At 45.8% G+C, this 24,179-nt stretch overlaps 1 protein-coding gene across 1 annotated transcript in view; it reads right to left on the bottom strand.

Annotated features, from left to right (window-relative positions):
- Positions 1–24,179, bottom strand: part of NME8 (NME/NM23 family member 8) — a 1,023,835-nt gene that overhangs the window by 276,738 nt on the left and 722,918 nt on the right. Inside the window, exon 13 of the mRNA XM_085606381.1 lies at positions 13,062–13,169. Within this exon, the coding sequence (XP_085462507.1) occupies positions 13,062–13,169 (108 nt within the window). The remainder of the gene's footprint in view (positions 1–13,061; positions 13,170–24,179) is intronic.

Here is a 24,179-nt window from a genome sequence, read left to right on the forward strand (position 1 = left end):
CGAATCTATTTGCGACTTCAAGGGGAGTGAATGGTGGCCTATGGTTCACCCTCCATGGGCCGTGTCTGTGATTCCCAGGGAGTACCGTAGCCCATTCTGCTGCATTTCCGTGGGCCGCAGAGGTAGGTGCATACATATTACAATATTTAACAGGGGGAACAGAGGTTGCTAAAAATGTGTGGGGATGCGTCAACGTTTGTACTGGAGCCCTGGGATATACATTGTAAGAGACTGCAGGTCTTGGGTAGAAGTATGACAGTACACGGGGATTTATGGACCCCCAGGTATTACCCAAGGGGTAGTCTAAGATGTAATTGACTGCTCTGGGGTCTCTAAAGTTGATAATGATTACATCCCCTTCGAGGTCTTTGGTTCTGCGCCCTAGCCAAGGGAGTCTCCGGACATGCAATATCTCCCCATTAATGTTGAGAGGGAGGGGTCTGTTTGACCTAAGCCAGTGCATGGTTTTGTTTTTGAGTTCGTAATAGCCTTCAGTTTTGCCCTTTTCCAAAGGCGGAACTTCTGTTAGCACTACTACATATGGAACCGCCTCTGGGGGTAGGTTGACTTGGTGACTATGTTGGTCTCTTGCCCTAGCTAAGTGTTGATTCCCACCCCTCTCATTTGAAGTCGTTACTAAGATGGGGTTTGTTGTTTCCTTTCTCAATTCACCCACATCATTTTGACCATGGCATTGGTGGGTTGTGGTGTGAGGAGGCTTGGCCCTATGATGGCAATTAGAGCTACCTATCTCGTTAATCCTGGTGTAAGTAGGAGATAAAGCTGATACCATAGGGGGGGGGTGGGACTGGGTGAGCAGGATCTTTCCGTGACCCCGGATGTTTTATGATTAAAGATTCTAGGTCCCCCAATCGTAGCTCTATATTTTTTAGTCGTTCAATAATGGGTAGAGTAAATGATCTTATCAATTGCTCGATGCCCTCAAGATATGGTGGCATCGGACCTGAATTAGGTAGGGGCAACGGAGAACGAGACAGATCAGAAGGGGGGGATACCAAAGAGGTAGGAGATGTTATGGCCACGTCGTGTGTTATTAGTGGCGGCGATGGAACCTTAGTCAAAGATGTTATACCTGCAGTTTGCATAGGGCCTTTGCCAAAATCAGTGTGTTTAATCTTATCTTTTGGCAGATTGCCTAGCCTCTTTCTTCTTTTGGAGGGAGGGGGCCTTGGAGCTTTAGGCACCACCACCCTCCCCACCTTCTTAGTAGAGGCCTTAACCTTAGATTGAGAGGAAATGGTGACAGTATCGGTGTCCTTGTTAAAAATACTAGAGCTGGGAGGGAGCAAATCGGTTGAACCAGGCGAATAGTTAAAGTTACTGGATGTAGGATCAATGGTTCTAAGCAGCTCAGGGACGTTATCAATAGCTAATGCCTCCTGCGTAAAGGTAGGAGAACTTAGCACAATGAGAGACGGAGTCAAAGTCAAAGGAGATGCATTGTCCAATGATATCCTATTTTTAATACACTCTATAGAGCGGCGTCGCTCAGCCCTTCGTTCAGCGAGCATGGTGTCCTTATCCGTAGGCACGACAACCTTTTTAAAATAGTCAACCAGTGTGCCTTTGGTTGGGGCACCGTTTGTTGTGGGAGCGTTAGTAGATACAGTCTCAGCCATAATAGTGCTAGAAATATCGAACGCACAACTCACGTTTACTGGAAAATGAAGGGGATTCCCCCGGTCCGGTCTCCTCGTGTCTCTGAGGGCCTCAGAGGGCCCGCTCTTTGCCCGGTCTTAGCCCCGGCTCTTGTCCCGCGCGCGTCCCGCTAGCGCGTGAGGAGAGGACAGTCTTAATAAGTAATGAGGGAGGGTGAAGGCGGGGCCGGGAAGAGGCAACAGGTGTGCTAGATGGATTCTGCCTGGAGCACCCTGGTCCTCGCAGTCCCGGCAGGCACAAACCCCCACAGCTTCCCCTCAGGGCACAACACAGGCGTCCACACGGGTCCAGCAAGGCAAATGGAGCGCGATCCCAGCTCCGGTTCGGAGGTCAGTCAATATCCACTGTCCTTTAGTCTCTTGTAAAACATCTACAAAAGACATAGTGTAGGAAAGTGCCTTCTTTACTTTGAGATTCTTTTTCATATGAATTTTACTGATGTGATATCTATTGCGTTATGATACGTATACAATTTTCTAAATACTATATACTGATTCATCTTTACTGGTTTCAAGCCCTGGCGAAGTTCCCCCTGGCAACTGGGAACGAAACGCATTTGCTGTGTGCCAGTTCTTACGATTATCTTAATAAAAGAAGAAATTTTGGATTACATCGGCCTGCTTTTTTGACTACACACTGAGTGCACCTTCCGTATTTATGACATTTTTTCCATTGTTGGCATCCATGGACGCCGGATGCTGGAAGTAGTTGCACCGTATCTAAATACATTGAACATGTGGATTTGTAGTGCTTAACCTTGGTCAGCCATTTGCTCTTTTTCTTTGTTGTTAATCCACTGTAAAGATGTGTTGAAGTGCCTCCCAGAACTGGTTTGGACTGGGCTTAGGCCTGTGCCAGGGGGAAGAACAAAGACACTAACTGATATAAATATTGGAGCTGTGACCCCATGTTGTATGTTACCTGCTTGAAGCTAAAGGACTGCTGGGAATTAAGAGGAACCGTGGTGGGACCCAGCTGCTGTCTCCTGGGGGTCCCTACATGCTGGCCTGCCTGTGCCCAGCTGTACCCCAGGGAACTTTGGACTTGGCGCCGGGCTGAGCACTTTATCTTTATTGCACTTGGAGCCCAAGCAAGAGACTCCTGCTTTCAAGCCCGAGAAGAGCGCTGCTAGCTCTCTGTTTCGTGTTCCATGGGGGAGACCGGCTGAGCGCTGTATTCCTTCACTGATTCTTCTAGCAGCCCGGGTGGAGGGCTGCTCGGTTGTGGAGTTTGCAATCTCCTCACAGAGCGCGTGGACGGGCAGCGTGTGTTGAGCTGCCTTGCCGAGGCCAAGACGTTGTGGAGACTTCTCTCCGTGAAAACCGGAAGTCAGTGCGAGGAGCGCCTGACCTTGGGCGACGCTGGCCAGGGTAAACAGAGCCACAGCCGAAAGTCAGGCAAGACTGTGCCTGAGTGTGGGCGGGGCTCCTGTGCTGCCATTTAGAGTCCTGCATGCTGCTGAGCCTGTCTGTGGGCGGGCTGTGGGTACACCTGGATGAAGAACTGGAGCCTGGCAGGTTCCTCCCTGCCTCTTCCTGTCATGTCACCTGGAGCAGAGAGTCTCCCATTGAGGAGGCCAAGGAGAGGAAAGGCCCCGTTGAGTGGGGCCTGTGAGGCACAATGTTGGTGTCTGATTATCATCACAACTGCATCGCCGGATTGCGAGCAGCTGCAACGTGGAAGCAATCCTGTTTGGAACCGAGGGTGAGTTGCACCCCAAACCCTCTTTTGCCTTGCACACGTTGTGGTGCCTGTATCAGCAGCCAGGGGGCTAGTTTGAAGGCCTCGGGTTAGGAGAGCCCTGACTTTCGGGACAGATGGCATTGCGGGGAAGCCCAAGATGGGCCCCTGAGGAGCAGGCCAGTCGGCCAGGTGCTCGCTTTGTGTTTTGGCTGGGTATACGGCCCTTGGGTGATGTGTGCATCTTATCAATGATTACGGTGCACTGGTGCAGCTGGGTGTGGAGGAGAAAAAGGCCTTGTTGACTCAGGAGTTGAGTCTCAAGGAGTTGGTCCTTGAAGAGAAAGAGCTAGAGACTGAAAAGGGTCTTAGCGCAGGAGAGGATGGCGGAGGCAGAGAGGGCCTTCACCAGAGAAAAGCTAGCTCTCGAGTATATGTGCCTTGAGTGTAGTTTTAGTGGTCAGGATTCACCAGTGAGGGTGGGGTCCAGTGGTGGCAGCAAAAGTGAGTTCAGTGTAGGAAGTCCCACTCCCAGATCCCAGAGCATAGTGCCTAGTTCACAGGAAGAGGGTGTCACACCTGAAGGGTATAGGTTGAGGTTCAGGGGCAGTAGTACACTGTCTCACCAGTCTTGGGGAGAGTTTGTGGATGAATGTTGTGATGCACTTGAAGGTTGGGTGATGGGTAGCACGGCAAAAAATGTTGAAGTGCTGTTCATTCTGATTATCAGAGAGCACATGTTCTGTTGTTGTTTTCCTTGGTTATGCCAACACCTGTCAGAGTGTGAGTTCTCTGATCACAGGGAGCTCGCACAGGAGGCAGACCTCTGGGTGAGTGCCAGAGGGTCTGAGAAGGCATTTTGGAGTGACACTAAGGGTAGTGGCTCAGTTATTTCACAACCAACAGTGGTGGGAAAGGTTCTTAGTAGCCCAGTTAGGTCCCGGAGTAGTGGGACGGGTGTAGGGACTCACGTCCTGTCTCCGCAGAGAAGGAGTGAGAATGGGATGCGTCCCAAGGTGCCCGAAACCCAGTCTCAGGGCCTGGAGGTTCCTTCCGGGAACACCCGGTGGGAAGCCTAGGCTGTACTAGTAGGTCATCCGTGGAGTGGGATCTCCTAGTGTCAGGAGAACTTGGAGTGTCTGTAACCAGAGCTCCACCAGTTGTGGTGTCTGGTGGTGCCGCTCCTGAGTGGAGGGTGCAGGAGTCCGGATGGAGGGGTGAGATGGGGAGAGAGTCCTCTGTGGGAGAACCAGTGGGTCAGTGGCCAGCCAAAAGGGTTGAGCCTTCTAGGAGTGTCCATGGTGACATCCCTTCTGTTTTGGGGGGTCTTTGCGCACTTTCAGATGGACAGGGGTCATGAGATCAGCACCAGGCAGACTGTCACGCAACAAATGAGTTATGTGTTACCCTTGGGGGGGCATGCGTGCTTCCCAGGAAGTCCTGGTTTGCAAGGCAGGTTCTCAGCTGCAGGATGTACTCCCTTGGTTGGGAGGACAGGTTCAGGTTCTGCCTGACCTGGAGTGAAGGACATCTGTAGGCAGTATCCCTACTGTTTTGTCTTCTGGGGGGTATCACTCCAGGTGGGAGGGTGCAGAACTCCAGAAGGGAGTGCAGAGGGAGGGAGTCCTCACCTCTGGCCCCAGTTCAACCTGAGGGTTTTGACCCTAGGCTGGGAGATCAGTTGCAGGGTGAAGGTCCTGAACTGGTGGGAGAGTTGTGTTCTGAGGGTGCTTCTCCTAAGAGGAGAGTGCGGAACCCCAGAGGGAAGAGTAGGGAGAGGAGAGCCTCACCTGTGACTCCTGATCAGCATGAGGGTGCAGACCCTAGGTTGAGGGATCAGTGGCAGTTTAGAACTGATGAGAGGTAGAGTGGAGAATGGATACTATGTACCTGGAGCTGTCGCCCCCTCTCTGTGATATGGCAAGGACCAGAGACATTTGGATGGCCTAGGGCCTGGTCCTGGCTGCAGACAGCTAGGGAGTCCCAGTGGGGTGGCTTAGTTGATCCTGGGAGCTTAGACTGAGGGAACCACATGGGTTTAGATTGGTGTAGAACTGGAGTGTGCCCCTGCAGTTGCGGGCCCGCGTCGGTGTTCTAGCTCCCCAAGCAGGGAAGTCGATCAAGGTATTGATTAGTCTACCCTGGCTTTAGGCTGGAAGGGGTTTGTGTTAGACTTGGCCCTTTTTGCAGGGTCATCCCTGAACCTTTTGTCTCGCTCCTGGTATTTTTCTGACCTTATGTTGGTGGTTTTAGGACTCTGGGCACTTTATCACTGCTGTTCAGTGTTAGAGTGCATGTGCGCTCTATTGTAAACTTGGTAAGATTGTTCTACACTTGTTTGGCAAATTTAATTTACCTATCAGTCACTTGTTAAGTGGTATCTCAGATACCTAGGGCCAGTAAATTTAATGCTACTGCTGAGCATGCAGCGCTGCTTGCCCTACCCATCAAAGTAGCCTTTCAAACTTGTCTCAGGCCTCTGCCATTGCAGGGCCTGCCTGCGCAGTTTACTGCCGCTGTGACGTGGCACATAAAGTGATTAAAACAACAAGTGACAAAGCTGTTCCTAAAGGGAATGGGAAAGGATGTACCATGTAAGAAGATATCTGTTATGGATATTGGAGCCCTCACACAGCCATCGGGATATTGTGAATCACATACCCTTCAGGATGTAATGTAACATCATCGGGCTGCTCCTACGTCGAGTCGGCTGGTGCAATACCCGACGGGCTCTTGCGAGTCGGCTGGTGCAATACCCGACGGGCTCTTGTTTAGAGAGCACTCTTATGGAGATCTTCTATATCCACGATAGCCGGTTGTTCAACTGAAAAAAGTGTGGGGCTTGGTAATAGTGTAGATGAATGTTAAAAGGGGAGGGAGTACTATCTCAACAGTTTTATTACGATGTCTCCTCACCTGATTAAAAACATGAGGTGAAGTGATAGTAACTCAGGTCTATGTTCTGGGTTATCTACACTGCCTCGTCATGGTCAACATGTTTCTCACTATAGCTGAGCTGTACTCAAGTGATTCGTCAGGACCTTGAAATTCTATCTACAGGTCTATCCAGGAAGATTAAGTGATAGACAACAAGCGTTAATATGTAAAACTGGTATTGTTACCTGCGCCTCGGTCTACCCTATCTACTCCATAGGATAAACCACAGCAGTCCCTGGTAGGCTTGCGCAAGGAGTTCCTTGCGTTTGACACGCCGAGTCCGTGTCGCTCGTAGACCTACCCCGCACTACCAGGACTGGGGGGTGATTGCCACGTCTGTGACTCCCCTTTTACTAGATATCAGTCACCCCTAAGGTAGGCCCTAGCTAACCCTATGGGCAGGGTGTGCTGTAGGTAAAAGGTAGGACATGTGCCTTAACTGTGTGGCATATCCTAGCAGTGACAAGCAGTCATTTTGGTTTCTCATTACTGTGAGGCTACCCTCTCATAGGAATGCATTGGAAATTCCTGGTATGTGTTTCAGCTGTAATTCCTGATATGAGAGGGGTGGCGTGATCAAGTTTGGTATGTTTGGAATAGTGGTAATAAATGTTGCGTAATGGTGTTCGCAGATTTATTATCACTATTTTAGAAATTCCACTTTTAGAAGTGGGCATTTCTGTGGGATATATGTGTCTTTGTGCCTGCCTGGTGTGCACTGCATGTCTGGCACCGGGAATGATAAGGGAGGTGCAGTGGTTCCAGAGGGGCTGGGTGAGTCAGCGCTAGGCTGAATAGGCCGATCTGCATTTAGAGTAGTGGGAGGAGTAGCACCTGGGCCTGAATAGGACTGTGCCTGCCTTACGCAATGCTGGCTCCGCCGGTCCGCCCCCCTGTGGTGTGTCTGGGGCCAGAGCCACACTGACAAAGGAGAATGTTGTGCACTGTAAAGATGTGTTTAAGTGCCCCCCAGAACTTGTTTGGACTGGGCTTAGGCCTGTGCCAGGGGGAAGAACAAAGACACTAACTGATATAAATATTGGGGCTGTGACCCCATGTTGTTGGTTACCTGCTTGAAGCTGAAGGACTGCTGGGCGTTAGGAGGAACCGCTGTAGGACCCAGCTGCTGTCTCCTGGCGGTCCCTGTGTGCTGGCCGGCCTGTGCCCAGCTCTACCATAGGGAAGTTTGGACTTAACGCCAGGCTGAGTGCTTTATCTTTATTGCCCTTGGAGCCCAAGAAGGGGGCTCCTGCTTTCAAGCCTGAGAAGAGCGTGGCCAGCTCCCTGTTTCATGTTCCATGGGGGAGACCAGCTGAGCGCTGTATTGCTCAACTGATTCTTCTAGGTTGTGGCGTTTGCAATCTGCGCACTGAGCGTGTGGCCATGCAGCGTGTCAGGCAAGACTATGCCAGAGTGTGGGCATGGTGTGTTGCCGGTTAGAGCCCCACGTGATGCTGAGCCTGTCTGTGGGTAAGATATATGCCTAAGAGGGGCGTGAGGTATTATGGAAATGAAGCATTACTGATTATCTTTTCTGCCTATTGTGTTTATGCTACGTCCAGTGTCTACCAGTAGTTACTGGTGGTCTGATCTAACTGTAAAGGTCATTGCACTGGCCCGATTGGCTTATGTAATGTTATGACAGTGGCCCGATTGGCCCTGTAGTGTATATAATCCCTGTAAAGTCATACCCAGTGGCAGGTGGCACAGTGTATGTATGTAGTTACGTTCTAATGTCTTTTATGAGTATTACACAGGCTATTTTTGATAAAACCTTGTGTGGAGTTTCCTTTGTGGTGTGCCTAGTGTGCCACTGCTGTGTATGTTGCACAAACGCTTTACATATTGCCTCTGGGATAAGCCTGACTGCTCTGCCAAGCTACCAAGGGGGTGAGCAGGGGTTATCTTTAGCGTGTAACTCCATTGCTCTGACTAGAGTGGTGGTTTCTGCCTGGCTTGGGCGCTTGCCCTAGCCAACCTGAAATCCCATTTCTAACACTAAGGTGTTACATTGGCACTCAGTCTTTGTTTGGGGTTACTTTTTTATTATTTTCATTTTTTTTATTATAAAGTGTTTTTTCAGTCATAGGTACTGTATTTGACTGATCAGGACAAATTGATGCATTTTTTACAAATATAAATGGTCCCTCTTGTAGGCTTTTTGGAATTTTATGTGTGTTTCAAATCTTTTTAATAAAAATATTCTGAAGGTGTGGAAGAAAAAAAAAACTTTTTGTTTATGTGTATTAGAAAGAATCCCATGACTTCATCAGCTTTTAAAAGAAACTCAAACAGCAGTATCTGCAGGACAGTACGTGGATATAAATACATCTGTAGATGATACTGTCGATAATATGTTGTTTAATAGGTGTTGAGGGGGAAACCAACTATATTATAAATACATCAATAGATGATACTAAAGATGAGAGGCCCATATTTTTAAAACAGTCACGGAACGTAGCGCAGCAGCCACAAATGCTGCTCTGTGTTGCCTGAGAGGGAGGGAGCAGGAGAGTGCCATATCTACAGAGATTTGGCTCTCCCTAGCACCAGTACAGATTTGAGCTGCCATGCGCCAGGCACACATCTTTTTGCCATAGTGCAAGGGTGTATGCATGAATCTACTGTAGGTTTTATACTAGAAGGGTACCCTTCCAGCACAAAATACCATGCTTAAACACACTTTAAAACTTTTCCTACTTTGTATGTGTGCTACATAGTGCAGAATACATGCAAAGTCAGAAAAAAAAGAAGAAATAAAAAAATTTCTCTTTTTAAACACCTCCTTTCAAATTGTGTTAACTTTTGGCTCTAAACCCTGTTTACTGTTGTTTGCAGATAGGATTTTGTGTCAAAAGGGATGGGTGGCTGCATGGGAAAGCCTATGAACCACCCATGAATGCCCCCTTGTAGTAACGCAAAGCAGCATGAATCACTGCTTTTAGGGTACTTTCCAGTGCAATACAAGTGTTGCACAGGAAAGTAAATTAGGAAAAAAACATTTTGTGCTGGTTAGTGTCACTTTTGTGATGCTAACCCAATGCAATATGTTTGCTAATCTACCCCATGGTTTAATAGGTGTTGAGGAGGAAAAACACTAACCTTTATTAGAGAGGGTACCATAGGAGAGGCGCAGGGTGAAGGTGGAAGGTATATGTACGCCATGCATTTCTAGTCGAGACTTAACATAGGTAAGAGCCAGATACCACTGAAGGAATTTATAAGGCTAGAAGCAAAGTAAAGAACAAGCAGTGCCACCTACCATCTAAGTTTATTAGGACTGGCTGAGTACTTAATTTAAGTGAGGAAGACCAGGCAAGGTGGCCCTGAACATTTGGCTACCAGGCAGAATGCAATGCACTTTTCACATTGTGCGGCACACAATCTGTAGTAATCTTTGCTTGTGTACATGCCTAAGATGGAGGGAAGCAGATCAGGAATTGAATTACCACTACTCTCGATGGCAACTGAGATTATAAAAAGCTGGTCATTCACATCTGAGTGAAAAAAGGTGCTTCTGCTCAGCGAAGAGGGCAGAGGAGGCTATAAGGTAGGTTACTAGACATCCACTGAATATCGCACAAGCAAGACTACAAACATACATAGAGCATGAATTGCCAGATGTTCAAGTTGGATTCGGAAAAAGAAGAGGAACACTGACCAGATCTCTAACATGTGATGGATAATTGATAAAGCCAGAGAATTTCGGAACGCCCTTTTTTGCTTTATAGACTATACCAAGGATTCTGACTGCAGTGATCATGGAAAATGATGGAATTTATTAAAACATATGGGTGTGTCAACCCACCTCATCAGTCTCATGAAGAATCTGTACACAACTTAGAAGCAACAGTGAGGACTGATTATGGAGAAACAGAGTGAGTCAATGTTGCAAAAGGTGTTTGATACACTTGTATCCTATCAGCATATTTGTTCAATCTCTATACTGAGCATATTTGATGAAAATCCGGACTCGACGTTCAAACTTGGAATCAAAACTGAAGAAAGAAGAATTAACAGCCTAAGGTATGCTGGTGAAACAGCCCTGAGTGTGCAAAGTGCATAAGATCTCAAAGAAATTATTGTCAAGATCAAAGAAAATAGTGCTGCAGCTGTTCTAAAGCTAAATGTGAAAAATACTAAAATAATGTCAATAGACATCTTACAAAGTCTCAGAACTGACAAGGAAGAATTAGGGATTGTCAAAGACTTCATTTTCTTAGGATCGCAGCTAAGTCTAGATGGTGAATGCAGCCCTGAAGTCAGAAGACTGCTTCTACTAGGCAGAAAAGAGAATAACAATGATGAGCCTGGACAAAGTGATACAGAACAAAAATATCTCACTTACAACAAATATATGAATCATCAAAACAATGGTCTTTCCTGTAACAATGTATGAATGGGAAAGCTGGACGAATAATAAAAAATGATTGTCCAGTTATTGACTTCTTCAAACACTGGTGCTGGAAAAGACCTCTGCACATCCATGGACTGCTAGAAAAATGAAGCAAACAACACTTGACCAGATCAATCCAGAACTTTCACTTGAATCATTTATGATAAAACTTAAGCTGTATATTTGACCACATATAAGAAGAGATGACTCCTTGGAAAGAAACATTGAGGACCGGATTTACAAAGAGCTTCCGCACTCGTTGTAGAGGGCCCTCAATCGAAGCAGGAGCTATGCTCTTCGGAGGTTCCGCCACGAGTGAGGGTCCCCTGCCACGACTGCAGGGCCTCCGCCGTGAGTGTAGAGGCCCTTTGTGAATCGGACTCTGTGTTGAGAATGATGAAAGGAAACTGGAAGAGAGGAAGACCAATATCACAGTGGTTGGACGCAGTCACAAACGATACAAGCAAGAATCTCCAAGACCTAAAGAATTCTGTCATTGACCAAAACAATTGGAAGAATTTCATCCAGTGAAGAATCAGGCATGACTGAATGGATACAACAACACCAAATAAATCCACCAGGCTTCCGTCTTGGCACAGTGTTGAATGCTGTGGTTGGTGAAGGAGGGCCAACTAGGGAAAGCTGGGAGCTCCCACCCTTGTGCTCCTCAGAATGTCATACTCATACACTGGGACCTAAATACAATGTACCACTAAAACAAAAACATATAGTACAGGCTATCTCAATAGAACGTAATATTAACATAACATTACAAACAAAAATAACACAAAAAGGAGCCAGTTGAGGATGAGTTATAAAGATGATAGTGTCGCTGAGTGTTCATGCATGAAATGCTACTGTGTTGATAACTTTGATTATTAAAACATCTTAGTATTGCAAATATGAACATAATACATTGCACAAGAGTACACAGATATGGCACAGTAAAAGTTTACCAAGTTAACTGTAATTTAGCACAAAAAGTATAAAACTAGACCTACGTGAAATCTTTCACACAGCCAAAGAAGCAGCTGCTCCTTGGGTCTAACGTGCAGCAATTGGAAGGAAGAGAAACACCGGGGCAGAGAGAAGCGGACACCCCACGAAATAACAACTAAAGTGAAAGTAAAGTGGGAGAAAAGGCCAACAAATGCTTTGTGACAACAGTGTACTAATGAAGGCATTGGCAGGGACATTTTATGGATTTTGGGGTCCCTGGGACAAACGTATTTTGGGGACCCCTGGCCGGAACAGCTTTTAATTTAGGATCCAGTTTCAGCTCTTTCATGCCCTCTTTGGGCAGGTCACTGACAGTGCACAGGCACACATGTCCAAATTCAAAATGTCTTTATATCTAATATTCAGGGATAGTGAAGTTTTTCAGTATTGTTACCCAGCAGCAGCTCATTAATATTACTGCAAATAATCTCTGTGACATTTTTCATATGATCTGATCTAAAAGAAACTTTTTTTATGGATGTTGCATGAACCATAAACACATTTCTCTACAAAATGTCTGTAATAGAGTCTCACACAACACTCATATGAAAAATAAATTAAAGTAAAGCGATATTTAAAACAATATGTTAGAACAAAGATGGCTCTATCAAGGGGCCCCCCTGAAAGTCTGGGGCCCTGGGCCAGAGCCCACTTTGCCCATGCCTGAAAACGTCTCGTAGTCTATCGAAGTAAGTATATCTATTTATGCAGGCCCTGGTTACATTTTGTTTGGATTACTGCAACATCCTCTATTTAGGGGTCACTAAAAACAATATGAAAATGCTGCAGAAAGTCCAAAATGCAGCTGCCCGGATGATATTGAACATCCCAAGGAGAACGCGGTAGGAGCGGCCCGGAAGGAGCTACATTGGCTACCAGTGCAGTCCAGAGTTACTTTAAAAGCTCTGTGTTTCTGCCATAGGATTCTCAATGAGAAAGAACCTAGTTACCTTTGCCCCTTACTCACCCCGTACAGACCTATCCAGAATCTTAGGTCCGTGGGCACCGCTAAATTGGTAGTGCCAAAAATTGAAAAGGCACGTTTGGGAGGCAGATCCTTTAGCTTTTTATCAGCTAAAGCCTGGAATCAACTGCCATTGGCGCTGAGGATGCGGCCCTCGGAAGTGCTGTTTCGTAGAAAACTTAAGACATGGTTCTTTCAGTCATCTTAGAGGGACTGGTGTTAATCTCTGCTGTTTTTGGATAAGGCTTCTCTATTGTGGACTAGGGTTTTTTTTGGGGGATAGGGATTTGCTGTAAGGACTGGGATGTCTTAGCGCGGGGACACTCCGTTGGAGTAACCAAGTGCTTTATAAACTTTAATCCTAATCTCTCTTTAATCTATTATTACTGTCAATACAGAAAATACCTGTTCGGCTCTTTTTCCTTCGCCTCTCCCACTTTCTTTGGGCCCAGCATCATTTCCCAGTACTGTACAGCCTTTTCTCCATCCAATGCAAGTACAAGAATTGGACCGCTATAAAATGAATAAAGAAATGTCAACTGAAAAACAAACACTCATAGTAATAAAATATAGAAAACAAACAATAAAAAATGCTTTTCTTATTATGTATCACCCGTGTTACAGTCAGTTGGCCTAAAAAAGACAACATGTTTACTTTGGTATTGCTTAATTAAGAGGCCTAACAACTCTTGAGAGGCAAGCACAAACTCAAGTAAGAAACAGAAAGAGACTGTTTAAAATCACATCGCGTGGAGCTGATACCGTGGTTGCACGCCCCTACCAATCACTATCTTTAGAGATCTTAATACATGCTTGCTATGCTCCTTCCTAATTCCCTTTTTATGTCTTGGCTGTCCTGTTGTTTCAAAAACTTAATACATGCTTAGAATGTTTGAATCAGTCCCTTGCCCATGTTTGGATGGCTTTATTGCCATATCTCAGGTCTCGGCTCTTGATTTCATGACTCTCTATTCGTATGCTTCTCCTGCCCAGGAGCATTCAGATCTGGTTGGATGAGTTGTATCCTTCCTCCATTGACTTAAGGGGACTCTTTTTTTCTTCTTTTTTTACATTTCAGGACTCAGTTGGAATACATGTCCTTTCTCAGTTTCTCCCTCATTCTTCTTTTTTCACTTGAGAACCAGGCATTTTGACACATCTGGCACTCTCAATGTAGTACTCTGCTCCTCTCCCACTGCTCATTGATACTCCCTGCTCCCAGTGCCCACTTTGCGTTTTCAATTTATATTTTATCAATATTAAGACAGCCTGGCAGTTGTGCTACTGCTTGTTTACATCTTCTTTTTTGCCCTGCAGGACACTTTCTGTTTTACTTTTATTTTACCATTCATAAATGGCCATCAGACCGGAAATGGCTGCAGGTGCATCATGGTGCATGCAGACAGTGGCAGCTCCTCTGCGATGTTATCATTGTATTCTTCGCTGTAACGGCAGCATGAGGGCGGAGCTGCACTGCTAACAGAGCAGGGGAGGAGTGGTGGGCAAGCTAAAGTGCGCATGATGCTTTAACCTGCCCATGCAGACTGCATTACAGCCTGCATGGAGAACATGCCCAGGTCCCCAGTCCCCGTCTGAGCGCTGAACCATGGCGCTCAGACCAATCACAGCACTGCATTGCAACGTTGTGATTGGTATAGGGGAGCCAATCACACCACTGCATTGTAGCATTGTGATTGGCTCTGGGAAGCGTGGCTGCTTCGTGTTCAGCAGGGAAGAGACAACATGAGACAGAGCGGTGAGGGGGTAAGTGGATTTTTAGTTTTTTTACAATTATACCTCCTTAACCCCTCGCTCTCCCGCCCACCACCCCAGATCTGTGCTGGCCACCATTGCATGCAGACATATGCATATAAATTGGTCACAATCTTGGAATGGCTTCAGGCGTAAGCATGCACTGCAATGCATGCACATATATATATCATGGTAAGTGCATATGCATCTTTGGTCATCTTGGAATGGCACATATTTAATAGAAAGCCCATTCCAAGATGACATTGCGTGCATGCACATGCATGCTTAGGTATATGCATGTGTAATGACACGTCTTGATGCAGTGGCAGTTACTTTGGCAGTAGCTAATGCCAATGCAAAGAATAGGTAGGTCTTTTTCTTATATGACCTATTGGCTTCGCCAATATTTTTTATGAAACGTCAGGTTGCTGTGTACTGCGACTGTTAGTATGTGACAAAGTTAGGACTTAAAGTATTGGAGTTTATGTAAATAAAACATTTTCCTTATTCCAGCATCTATTGAAATTTTATAGCGTTTTGGGATATGTGTTAACAAACCATACAGTGCTACTTATCTGGGCCAAGTAAAAAAGCCCATTTGAGTGTGTGTTTCTCCTTGAAGAAATAAACATTTAGGGGTCCATTACGATGGCCCGCCCGCCACCGTAACGGTAAACGAGACCGCTCACCAGAGGTGCGGCGGTCCTGCTGTGCCCATTAGGATGGCGGTCGCATCCTGCATATTCAACATTGTGGCGGGTGGTGCTTTGTGCAGCACCCGCCACAATGTCAAATTTGCATGTTGTGCATTGGCCTGCACAACGTGACAGGCACTGTGAGGTGCCTGCCACCATGTGCATGTCAATGAAGGGGGGTACCATAGGTACCCCCCAAGTGCAGGCCCCCACCCCACCCGGGGGCCTGTACGGGCCCCAACAGTGAATTCCCACATGCCTTTCCATGGCGGAGTCTCTGCCATGGGAAGGCATCCAACCGCAGCCATAGTAATATGGATGGTAGAGCCTGCAAGGCACTGCCACATTATTGTGTCCCTTTTCCGACCGGCCGGGAATTCGACCGGCGGAAAAGCGACGGATGGTCTTTCTGTCCGCCGCGGTGCCCCCCGCCATACTAATATGGTGGCAGATGAACCAGGGACATTTGGCAGGCGGAATGCCACCACCGGCTCGGCGGTGGCGATTCGCCCGCCATACTAATAGGCCCCTTGGTGTAGTTCAGCTTGAACAACTCTCTATATTAAGTTGCATATAAAGATACTATACTGTGGCAGATGGATTAATGGAAAAATATGATTCTCCAAAGAACAGTGAAAAAATCTCAATTGCTTGTTTCAGCGTGAAACAATTGTAGATTTGTTTACAAACCACAAAAATGATGTATATGTTGGACTATGACACATCAACGTAGGAAAAAACTGCTTAATAGGAGTTGAGATCTCAAGAAACACCACATAAATGTTTGGGGGATTTTGTGTCCTCTTAAAAAAACAGAAAACCTTGTGTTTTATGAAGAAGTATGTCTTAAAACTAGCACAAGCAAGACCATGTCTGGATGATGAGAAAAAAAAATGAACTGCTACTCAGCTGTTTCAAGAGTAAGGGAAGGAAGGCATAAATTCCGTCCTCATGACCAAATGAACATTAAAAAATCATTTAGGTTACTTAGATGACAAGTCTTCCAGTCACATGCTTTCAAGTCACATACCACAGGATTCTGTTGTTTTGCGCATTCTTAATTTTGAGATATGTCCATTTTACTCACATCTTTTCTTTGAGTCTAAAGCAAGTGAAGCAATTGAACCCAAGAACTTGTACCTTCCAATTATGGAAGGTTTTACCATTCCTCAAAACCATTGGTGATAGCCTGGTTGGTCTTCTGCAACATTGTCTACTTCGTACTTCCAAAAAACAATCAAACTGATTTCAATGAGATCTGAACAAAGAGAAAAAGTCATAAATCAACTTTAAAAGACAGGACCACACTACACCTTCCTTCAGACCCCTTTATTGGCTCCCATTATTGGCAAGCATCACATTTATGATCTTGTGCACTGCGCACAAGGCTTACTGAAAAAGTGTGACATGGTGTCTTAAGAAACTTGCACCACATTGTGCCACAACCAAAGCTACACTAGTAACACCTATAAAATATTCCAAACTAGATTCAAGTGGAATGTACTGATCCCTTGGATTTGAAGTGCTGAAAGTTTCTGAAAAGTCCTGCAAAAACGTAATATCTAGACAACAAACAGAATCAGGGGGCTATTGCTATCCTCTTCTGATCTGTTAACACATCAGTATAAAACCACTCAATTTCATCTACACCCAACAAGCCAAGCCCAGTAGCTGATCACTGGAACCAGCAAGATACACTGGATGGAAAACAGTCTAACCAAACACCCACCATCAGTCAGTAGGCCCATTAAAAAAGATCATACCATGACAAAGTGGATGAAGAGAAGGAAGTAAGAAGGGCCGAAAGGTTGCGGTACCAATCAATCAATCGGGGAATTATGAAGCGCGCTTCTCACCCGTGAGGGTGTCAAGACACTGGGGGGGAGCAGCTCCGGTCAGTTGAAGAGCCAGGTCTTGAGGGTCTTCCTGAAGATATGCAGAGAGAGGGCACGTCTGAAGCTGATCGGGAGCTCCTTCCAGGTCTTAGCCTCAAGTCTTCCACCTGTTCTCGCTCTGTGGATGGCTGTGCTTCGGCGTGGTCGGCGGATTGGAGGTTTCTCCTGGGTCCATGGAAGAAGATTCTTTCGTTAAGATATTGGGGTTCGGTGTTGTGGAGGCATTTGCAGGCGTGGGTGAGTATCTTTGAAAGTTACTCTCTTTTTGACAGGGAGCCGGTGGAGGTCACACAGGTGTTGGGTGATATGTTTGTGTTGAGAGATGTCGAGGATGAGTCTGGCTGCAGAGTTCTGTATGGTCTGGAGCTTGTGGAGCAGGGACTTGTTGATTACGGCATAGAGGGCATTTCCGTAATCCAGTCTGCTGGTTAGGAGTTCGTGGGTGACAGACTTCTTTGATTCGGTGGGGATCCATTTGAAGATTTTCTGAATGATGCAGAGGGTGTTGAAACACGTGGAGTCGACGATGTTGATCTGACAAGTCATGGAGAGGGAGGAGTCGAGTACGATGCTGAGGTTCCGGGTGTGGTCCATGGGGTGGAGGGCCTGCCGTGGGTGAAGGGCCACTAGGTGTTGTCCCATGCAGAGGGGGAGGGTCCGAGGACAAGGACCTCAGTCTTCTCCAAGTTGAGCTTCAAGCAGCTGCTGCTCATCCAAGATATGACTTCTTTCATTCCTTCCTGGAAGCTGAGTCTGGTTGTGACGGGATCCTTGGTGAATGAGAGGATGAGCTGGGTGTCGTCGGCGTGGGACACCATACTGAGGCCATGCTGTCATACGGTGGCGGCGAGTGGGGCCATGTAGATGTTGAAGAGCGTAGGACTGATTGATGATCCTTGGTGTACTCCACAGTTGATCTCTGTGGGTTTGGAGAGGAAGGGAGGCAGTCTGATTCCTTGGGTTCTACCAGTGAGGAAGGAGCATAGCCATTCGCGGGCGGTTCCCTGTATGCCGGCATCGTGGAGTCCGGAGGTGAGCGTGCGGTGGGAGACGGTGTCAATGGATGCAGAGAGGTCGAGTTGGATCAGTGTCGTGGTGTGGCCCTGGTTGAGGAGGGTGCGGATGGCGTCTGTTGCGGCGAGTAGAGCAGTCTTGGTGCTGTGGTTGCTGCGAAATTGGATTGGGAGTGGTCGAGGATGGCGTTCTCTTTGATGAATATCGTTAGTTGGATGTTGATGGTCTTCTCAGTGACTTTGACAGTGAAGGTGAGGAGGGAGATGGGTCGGTAGTTTTTTAGGTCCATAAGATCTACTGAGGGCTTCTTGAGTAGGAGTTTGACTTCTGCGCATTTCCAGTCATCGGGGAAAGTACCGGTTTCAAAGGTGGTGTTGATGGTGCATCATAGTTCAGGTGCGATGGTGGCGGCGGCTCTGTGGAAGAAGTGTGGAGTGCAGGGGTCCGTGGGGGGCTCCTGAGTGGATGCCTTTAATGGTCAATTCGGTATTTTTGTGGTCACTGGGATCCAGGAGGATATGGTGGGCTGGCTGGAATTGCTGGAGGAGGGAGTGGTTTCAGAGCTAGGGGTCTGTTTGTCAAAGTTGTTGTAGAGAGACTTGATTTACAGATGGAAGTAGGAGCCGAGCTTGTAGCAGAGGTCTTGGGAGGGGGTGATGTCCGTGGCTTCGCTGGGGGTTTGGCGAATTCCTGGAGTATGCTTAAGAGTTCCTTTGAGTTGCTGGAGTTGGCGAGGATCTTGTTCTGGATGAAGGTCCTTTTGGTGGATCTGATGAGTTGGTAGCATTCTGTCATTTCAGTGTGCCCAAAGTGTTTCTCTGCTTTTAGAATAAAGCTATATAGATTCATATGTGGCCCAATATGGTGGATGTTTCACTTGTAATGGAAAGATAAGCACACAAATCTTTCTTTCTGGCTATTTTTCCTTACAGCTTTCTCAGGGATATGGGGGCACATACATGTATCCATTCAATGTCCACACCTACTGAACTTTTTGAAAAGGAGCTACTAAGGAATTGCCGCAATGGTGACCGAAAGTGAAATGTAACACCATACACGGACTGGATAAATGGATGTTTGAGTCCTCATACTACCACATCCACTGTACATCTTCACATTACTCCATTTCAATGCTTCATCCTCTTTTGAGGGATTTTCATGCTCCGCTTAACTGCAAAGCTATCTCTGTTTCTGAGAGTTCTAGATCTTCATCCACCTCTTTATCCATGCCTCCTATCTCCTTGTTTTCGTGCAGCATATGCACATTACCTGTTAACATTCCTAGAATCATTCATCTCCTCCTCCTTCATCCTATATGAATCCTCCTGTTATCTGACTTCTTTTCTCGCAACACATGCACTACTCTTCTACTTCCCTGTTCACTCCACTTAGCCCCCCCTTTGTATCATATTTAATTAAATCCTGTTGGACTTGGCCCTTTGTGGTAAATAATTTAATTACCGGGACTTAATTTGATACAGAAACATAATAAAATAGCTCAGTAAATAAGAGGCAGAATCCGTGGTATTAGAGGTTCGGAATGGGCTTTATTCCAATGGACGATTATAATCGGTTGCTCCAAGTTCCATCACCACGAAGGTTCAGGAAGTGAAGTACATACATTATTGACAATCAATTACTTTTATACAATAGGCATTACAGTGAAGCAAATACAAGAGGCGTAACAATTGATAGTGGTGATAATATATTCGTGCGTAGCAAAAATAGGCGTAACTGGGAGTGATTTAAAGAACGTCATCAGATGTGATGTCATAAGAGGGTGGTTACATGAAAGAATTTCGCAATGTCAGCAGAAATACTTGGCAGATATGCGCGCGCAGCAGCATGACGTGTGATTGACGTGCAACTAGGGGGTGAAGGGGACTTGACATTTAGCTCTACATGTGGCGACAGAAGTCTGGAGGGTCAAGTTAACCTAATCCCAAATCATATCTAACATCCTATGTTTAAAGAACTATGTTATCCAAAAGAGAGGTCTCTTCGCGTAGAATCTTATTCTATACTGACTATACTGACTGTTAGTGCGTGTACAAGCGTCTAAGTGTCTACACTAGATGCGAGGGCGGAAATCTTCCATAGTAATAGGGCTATGAATTACTTGTATAAAGACAGAGAAGCCGGGCCTTTGCTCGGTAGCTGGAAGAATGTTTACTTAAACTACTAGACAGGAATGCATCGGGCAGGGAACGGAGCAGATAATTTCGAAGGTGAAATACAGTTTTTGGCAGACAGCAGGCTGATGTCAGGCTTCGTGAGCCGCGCAGAGAATGAGACAAAGTTCATGGTCACAGATGCAGGCTCAGACTGGAGCTTTCAGAGGCAGAAGGCAAGAAGAGTTTGATGACAGAATCAGGGCCTACTTGCCTGGACTGAAAAATGGCATAAGTGAACCATATAAAGCCGGTGGCCTTTCATACTTAGGAATGGAATATCCGGCCTATTCATGGCGGATCTGACAGAGGACATGTTGACGGTGGACGCACATGTGTTTGCGTCTTCATAACTGGAACTGGAGAGAACATACATGTACTTGTGATTCATACATGAAACCGTTGGGGTCCAAGATAGGGGACATAACTGATCAGAAAAATCCATATTTCCACATTCCCTCCTTGTCCCCTACTTGCCCGTTAAGAGATATCAATCTTCATCAATCCATTGATCTGTTCATATAGCATCATTTGTTCTTCTTTCTTCTTCCGTGATGATTGAAATCTTGGTGGTGGAATACAGGATGTGGCACACAGACCACAGATCGCTGGTCCACATTGTAGACATAGACAGCAACTGAATAGTATGAGAAGGCCAATACCTAGGAAAGATAGGACCTTCCATCCAAAGGTAGATAATACACTCCGAAACCAACCGGACCAAGTCCAGGTGCCTGGGTTCTGATGTATCTGGCTTACAATCTTATGAAGGCGAGTTATGGCTTTATATACAGATGGCGAATTTTCTGGTATGAAAATGCAACAGCTTGATCCGATGACCCTACAAGCTCCGCCCCTATCGGCCAGGATGACGTCAAGGACAAGACGATTTTGAAGCACAACAATCCGCATAGCAGACTGCTCTTCTGTTAAATTGCCTAAGGCGGAAATAGTTTCGTTCACTACTGCTTCAAGGGTTCTAGTTAATCTACGTATCAGCTTACTATTAGTAACGGTACCTATATAAGGAAAGAGACCTTTATTGAAATCTGTGTATTTTTCCCATGCTGTTTCAGTGTAATCGACTATTGGGAGATCTCTCCTTACTCTATTATATACTAAATGAGTATTTCTGTGATAATCAGGAGGAGCTAGAAAAACAGGTGGCAAAAGGAATCCAATATAGCAAGTACCATCCCAATCTAGAGGCAAACGTACATATGCCGTCTGACCACATATGAAATAGGAATGGCGGGAAGCTCTAAATGTAGACTTGCCTTGATCACTAAATTCTACTATAGTGGTGCATCTACTATGGCCCATATGTATGGAACCATTTTTTCTTACACATAGTTCACCCTTTACTGGGAATATTGACATAGCGGGCAAAATTGGAGTAGCTTCTGATTCAACATTTAGGATCATAAGATTAAGCGTAAAATTACCTAATCCATACACTTCATTTTCTAGATCAGTTCCTGTTCTCTGGGGAAGTCCCTCCTTGTTAGGGTGGCAGACCTTAAGCAAAACTAAGTTCAAATTTCCCCATACCCAGTTATCTTGATAAACTGCAGAATTCGAATCTAGAGAATTAATTAAACTAAACCATGCTCCACAGGAGCCGTTGTGTGTGAACGGGTATGGAAAGAGAGGTAGAATTCCTTTATAATTCTGATAGGGAGGGAGTCGGCCACATATCCAACAATTTGTAGCATTGCTAACCTGATGGGAATGATGTAACATACTGATAAACGTGTTATTGCGCAGCGCAAATCTATAAGACAACTCAAGCGGAGGTAATTCACTAAAAGAATGTTCGGCAGTAACATTGTAAACATGTCTAGAAATAGGATAATATATGTGCAACAATATACTTGCAGTAATTATTAAAAGACTTAAGAAAAACAGAATTAATAATGTCACTATGCAATGACTACGCAGTTATTTACAGTACGCCTGTCGCTTCAACATTTTTCGGGTGTTTTCTCTATTCAGGTCCAAGGGATACATGTCAGAGACAATTCAACCGCTTCACCTTGGAGAGGACTTAAACAATCAAATTGCTTGACTGATTGGGCCTGAGCTTTAGTTTATAATGTTCGGAATTACTTTTTTCAACAAAAGGAAGTTTTGAGTCAATGGGTGAAGACACACGAGGTGTGGTATTCACATCTGATTGTAGTCCATGAAATTTCTTGATATGACTTGAATGAATCCAGCCTTTTCTGCCCTCGATCTTCACGGCTGTCCTTGTGGTGAGCAACACCAGCTGGGGCGACTTCCACCTAGGTTCCAGCTGAGTCTTTCGATCAAAGTTCCTCACGAGGACCAAGTCTCCCGGAACTACGTCATGGGGTTTCACCTCAGTGTTGTCAGGAAAAGCTGCAGCTACCTGTGAACGACAAGATTGTAGTGCAGACATCAAGGAAGCCAAGTAATCTGTCAGCATATTACAGTCAATATCAGTTATTTTGCGTGGTATAGGCGTCCCCCACATATTTGGTGGTCTGCCGAAGATCACTTCATACGGGGATAGCCCTGTTCGAGAGTGTGCTACCATTCTCATGTAAAAGAGTGCAACTGGTAATGCTACTACCCAGTCGACACCTTTCTCTCTGCATATTTTGGACAATCTGATTTTCAGGATCTGATTATGTCTTTCTACGAGACCTGCTGCTTCGGGGTGTCGGACACAGTGGAATTTCCACTGATAGCCTAACAAGAGCGAAACGTGTTTCATTAATTCGGATGAGAACGGCTGGCCGTTATCTGAGTGAACAACACGTGGTAAACCGTATCGTGGGAAGAATTCTCGAACCAACTGTTTGGCAGTAGTCGGGGCAGTGTAATCTGAAACCGGGTATGCCTCCGTCCAACGGAAAAGAGCACAAACAACTACGAGAACATATTTGAATCCTCGACATCGTTCCATCTGGATATAATCCATCTGGAGGACTTCGAAAGGATGATCAGGAGGATGAAATCCACCCTGTTCTACGGGAACGCTTTTTCCTGGGTTGAACTGGCAACAGATCATACAGGTACGAACTTTTTGTTTAGCTGCTGCTCGTAAATGTTTATTGAACCAAATGTGTTGAATGCTGTCTAGCATAGCTTTTTCTCCTAGATGTGCGGGACTATGTACAGTGTTAATTATAACCTGGACCATTGAATCAGGAAGGAACCACACAGACTTTTCCTTCATCATCCATCCTTGATCCGTTTGGATCCCTCCTAATTCAGTCCATTTCTTTATTTCGTCTGGTGTAGCATGTGTCTGTATGTCAATTACGTCAAGAGTAGGATCTTTAACCGTCATACAATGTGTTGGCGTCGGGACTATTGTCTTTGTCATGTCGGATGTTTGAGTTTGAGCAGTCTGTTTAGCTGTTCTGTCAGCTAGATCATTGCCTTGAGAAATGATATCAGTAACTTTCGTATGAGCTTTACATTTCATGATTGATATTGCAGTGGGTAGATGTATTGCATCTAATAAGGCATGAATGAGGGGTCCGTGCTGAATGTGGGCACCGTGGGAAGTTAAATAACCTCTCTCTTGCCACAGCACGCCGAAGTCATGTACAACTCCGAATGCATAACGTGAATCAGTGTATATGTTGACTTTTTTATTTGTGGCTTGAATACAGGCTTGGGTTAGAGCGATGAGCTCTGCGGCTTGAGCTGACAAGGTATTTATGCGATTTGTTTCAATGACTTCAGTATCTGTTGTGACTGCGTAAGCGGCCACTAATTCCCCTGTACTTGTTCTCATACATGAACCATCTACATACAACGTCAGGTCTGGGTCTGACAATGGGACATCGGTTAAGTCTTGTCTGGGTTTCGTCGTGATTGTAATAACTTCAATACAGTCATGGGCTAGTGGGTCTGTTCCGTTTACAGGTAAAAGTGTGGCAGGATTCAATGTGTTACAGCGTCTGATTTCTATGTGTGGCTGAAACAATGTTAACTCGTACCCTGTAAGTCGCGCTATAG

Source organism: Triturus cristatus, chromosome 5_2 (genome assembly GCF_964204655.1).
Source record: "Triturus cristatus chromosome 5_2, aTriCri1.1, whole genome shotgun sequence".
Classification (NCBI taxonomy): Eukaryota; Metazoa; Chordata; class Amphibia; order Caudata; family Salamandridae; genus Triturus; species Triturus cristatus.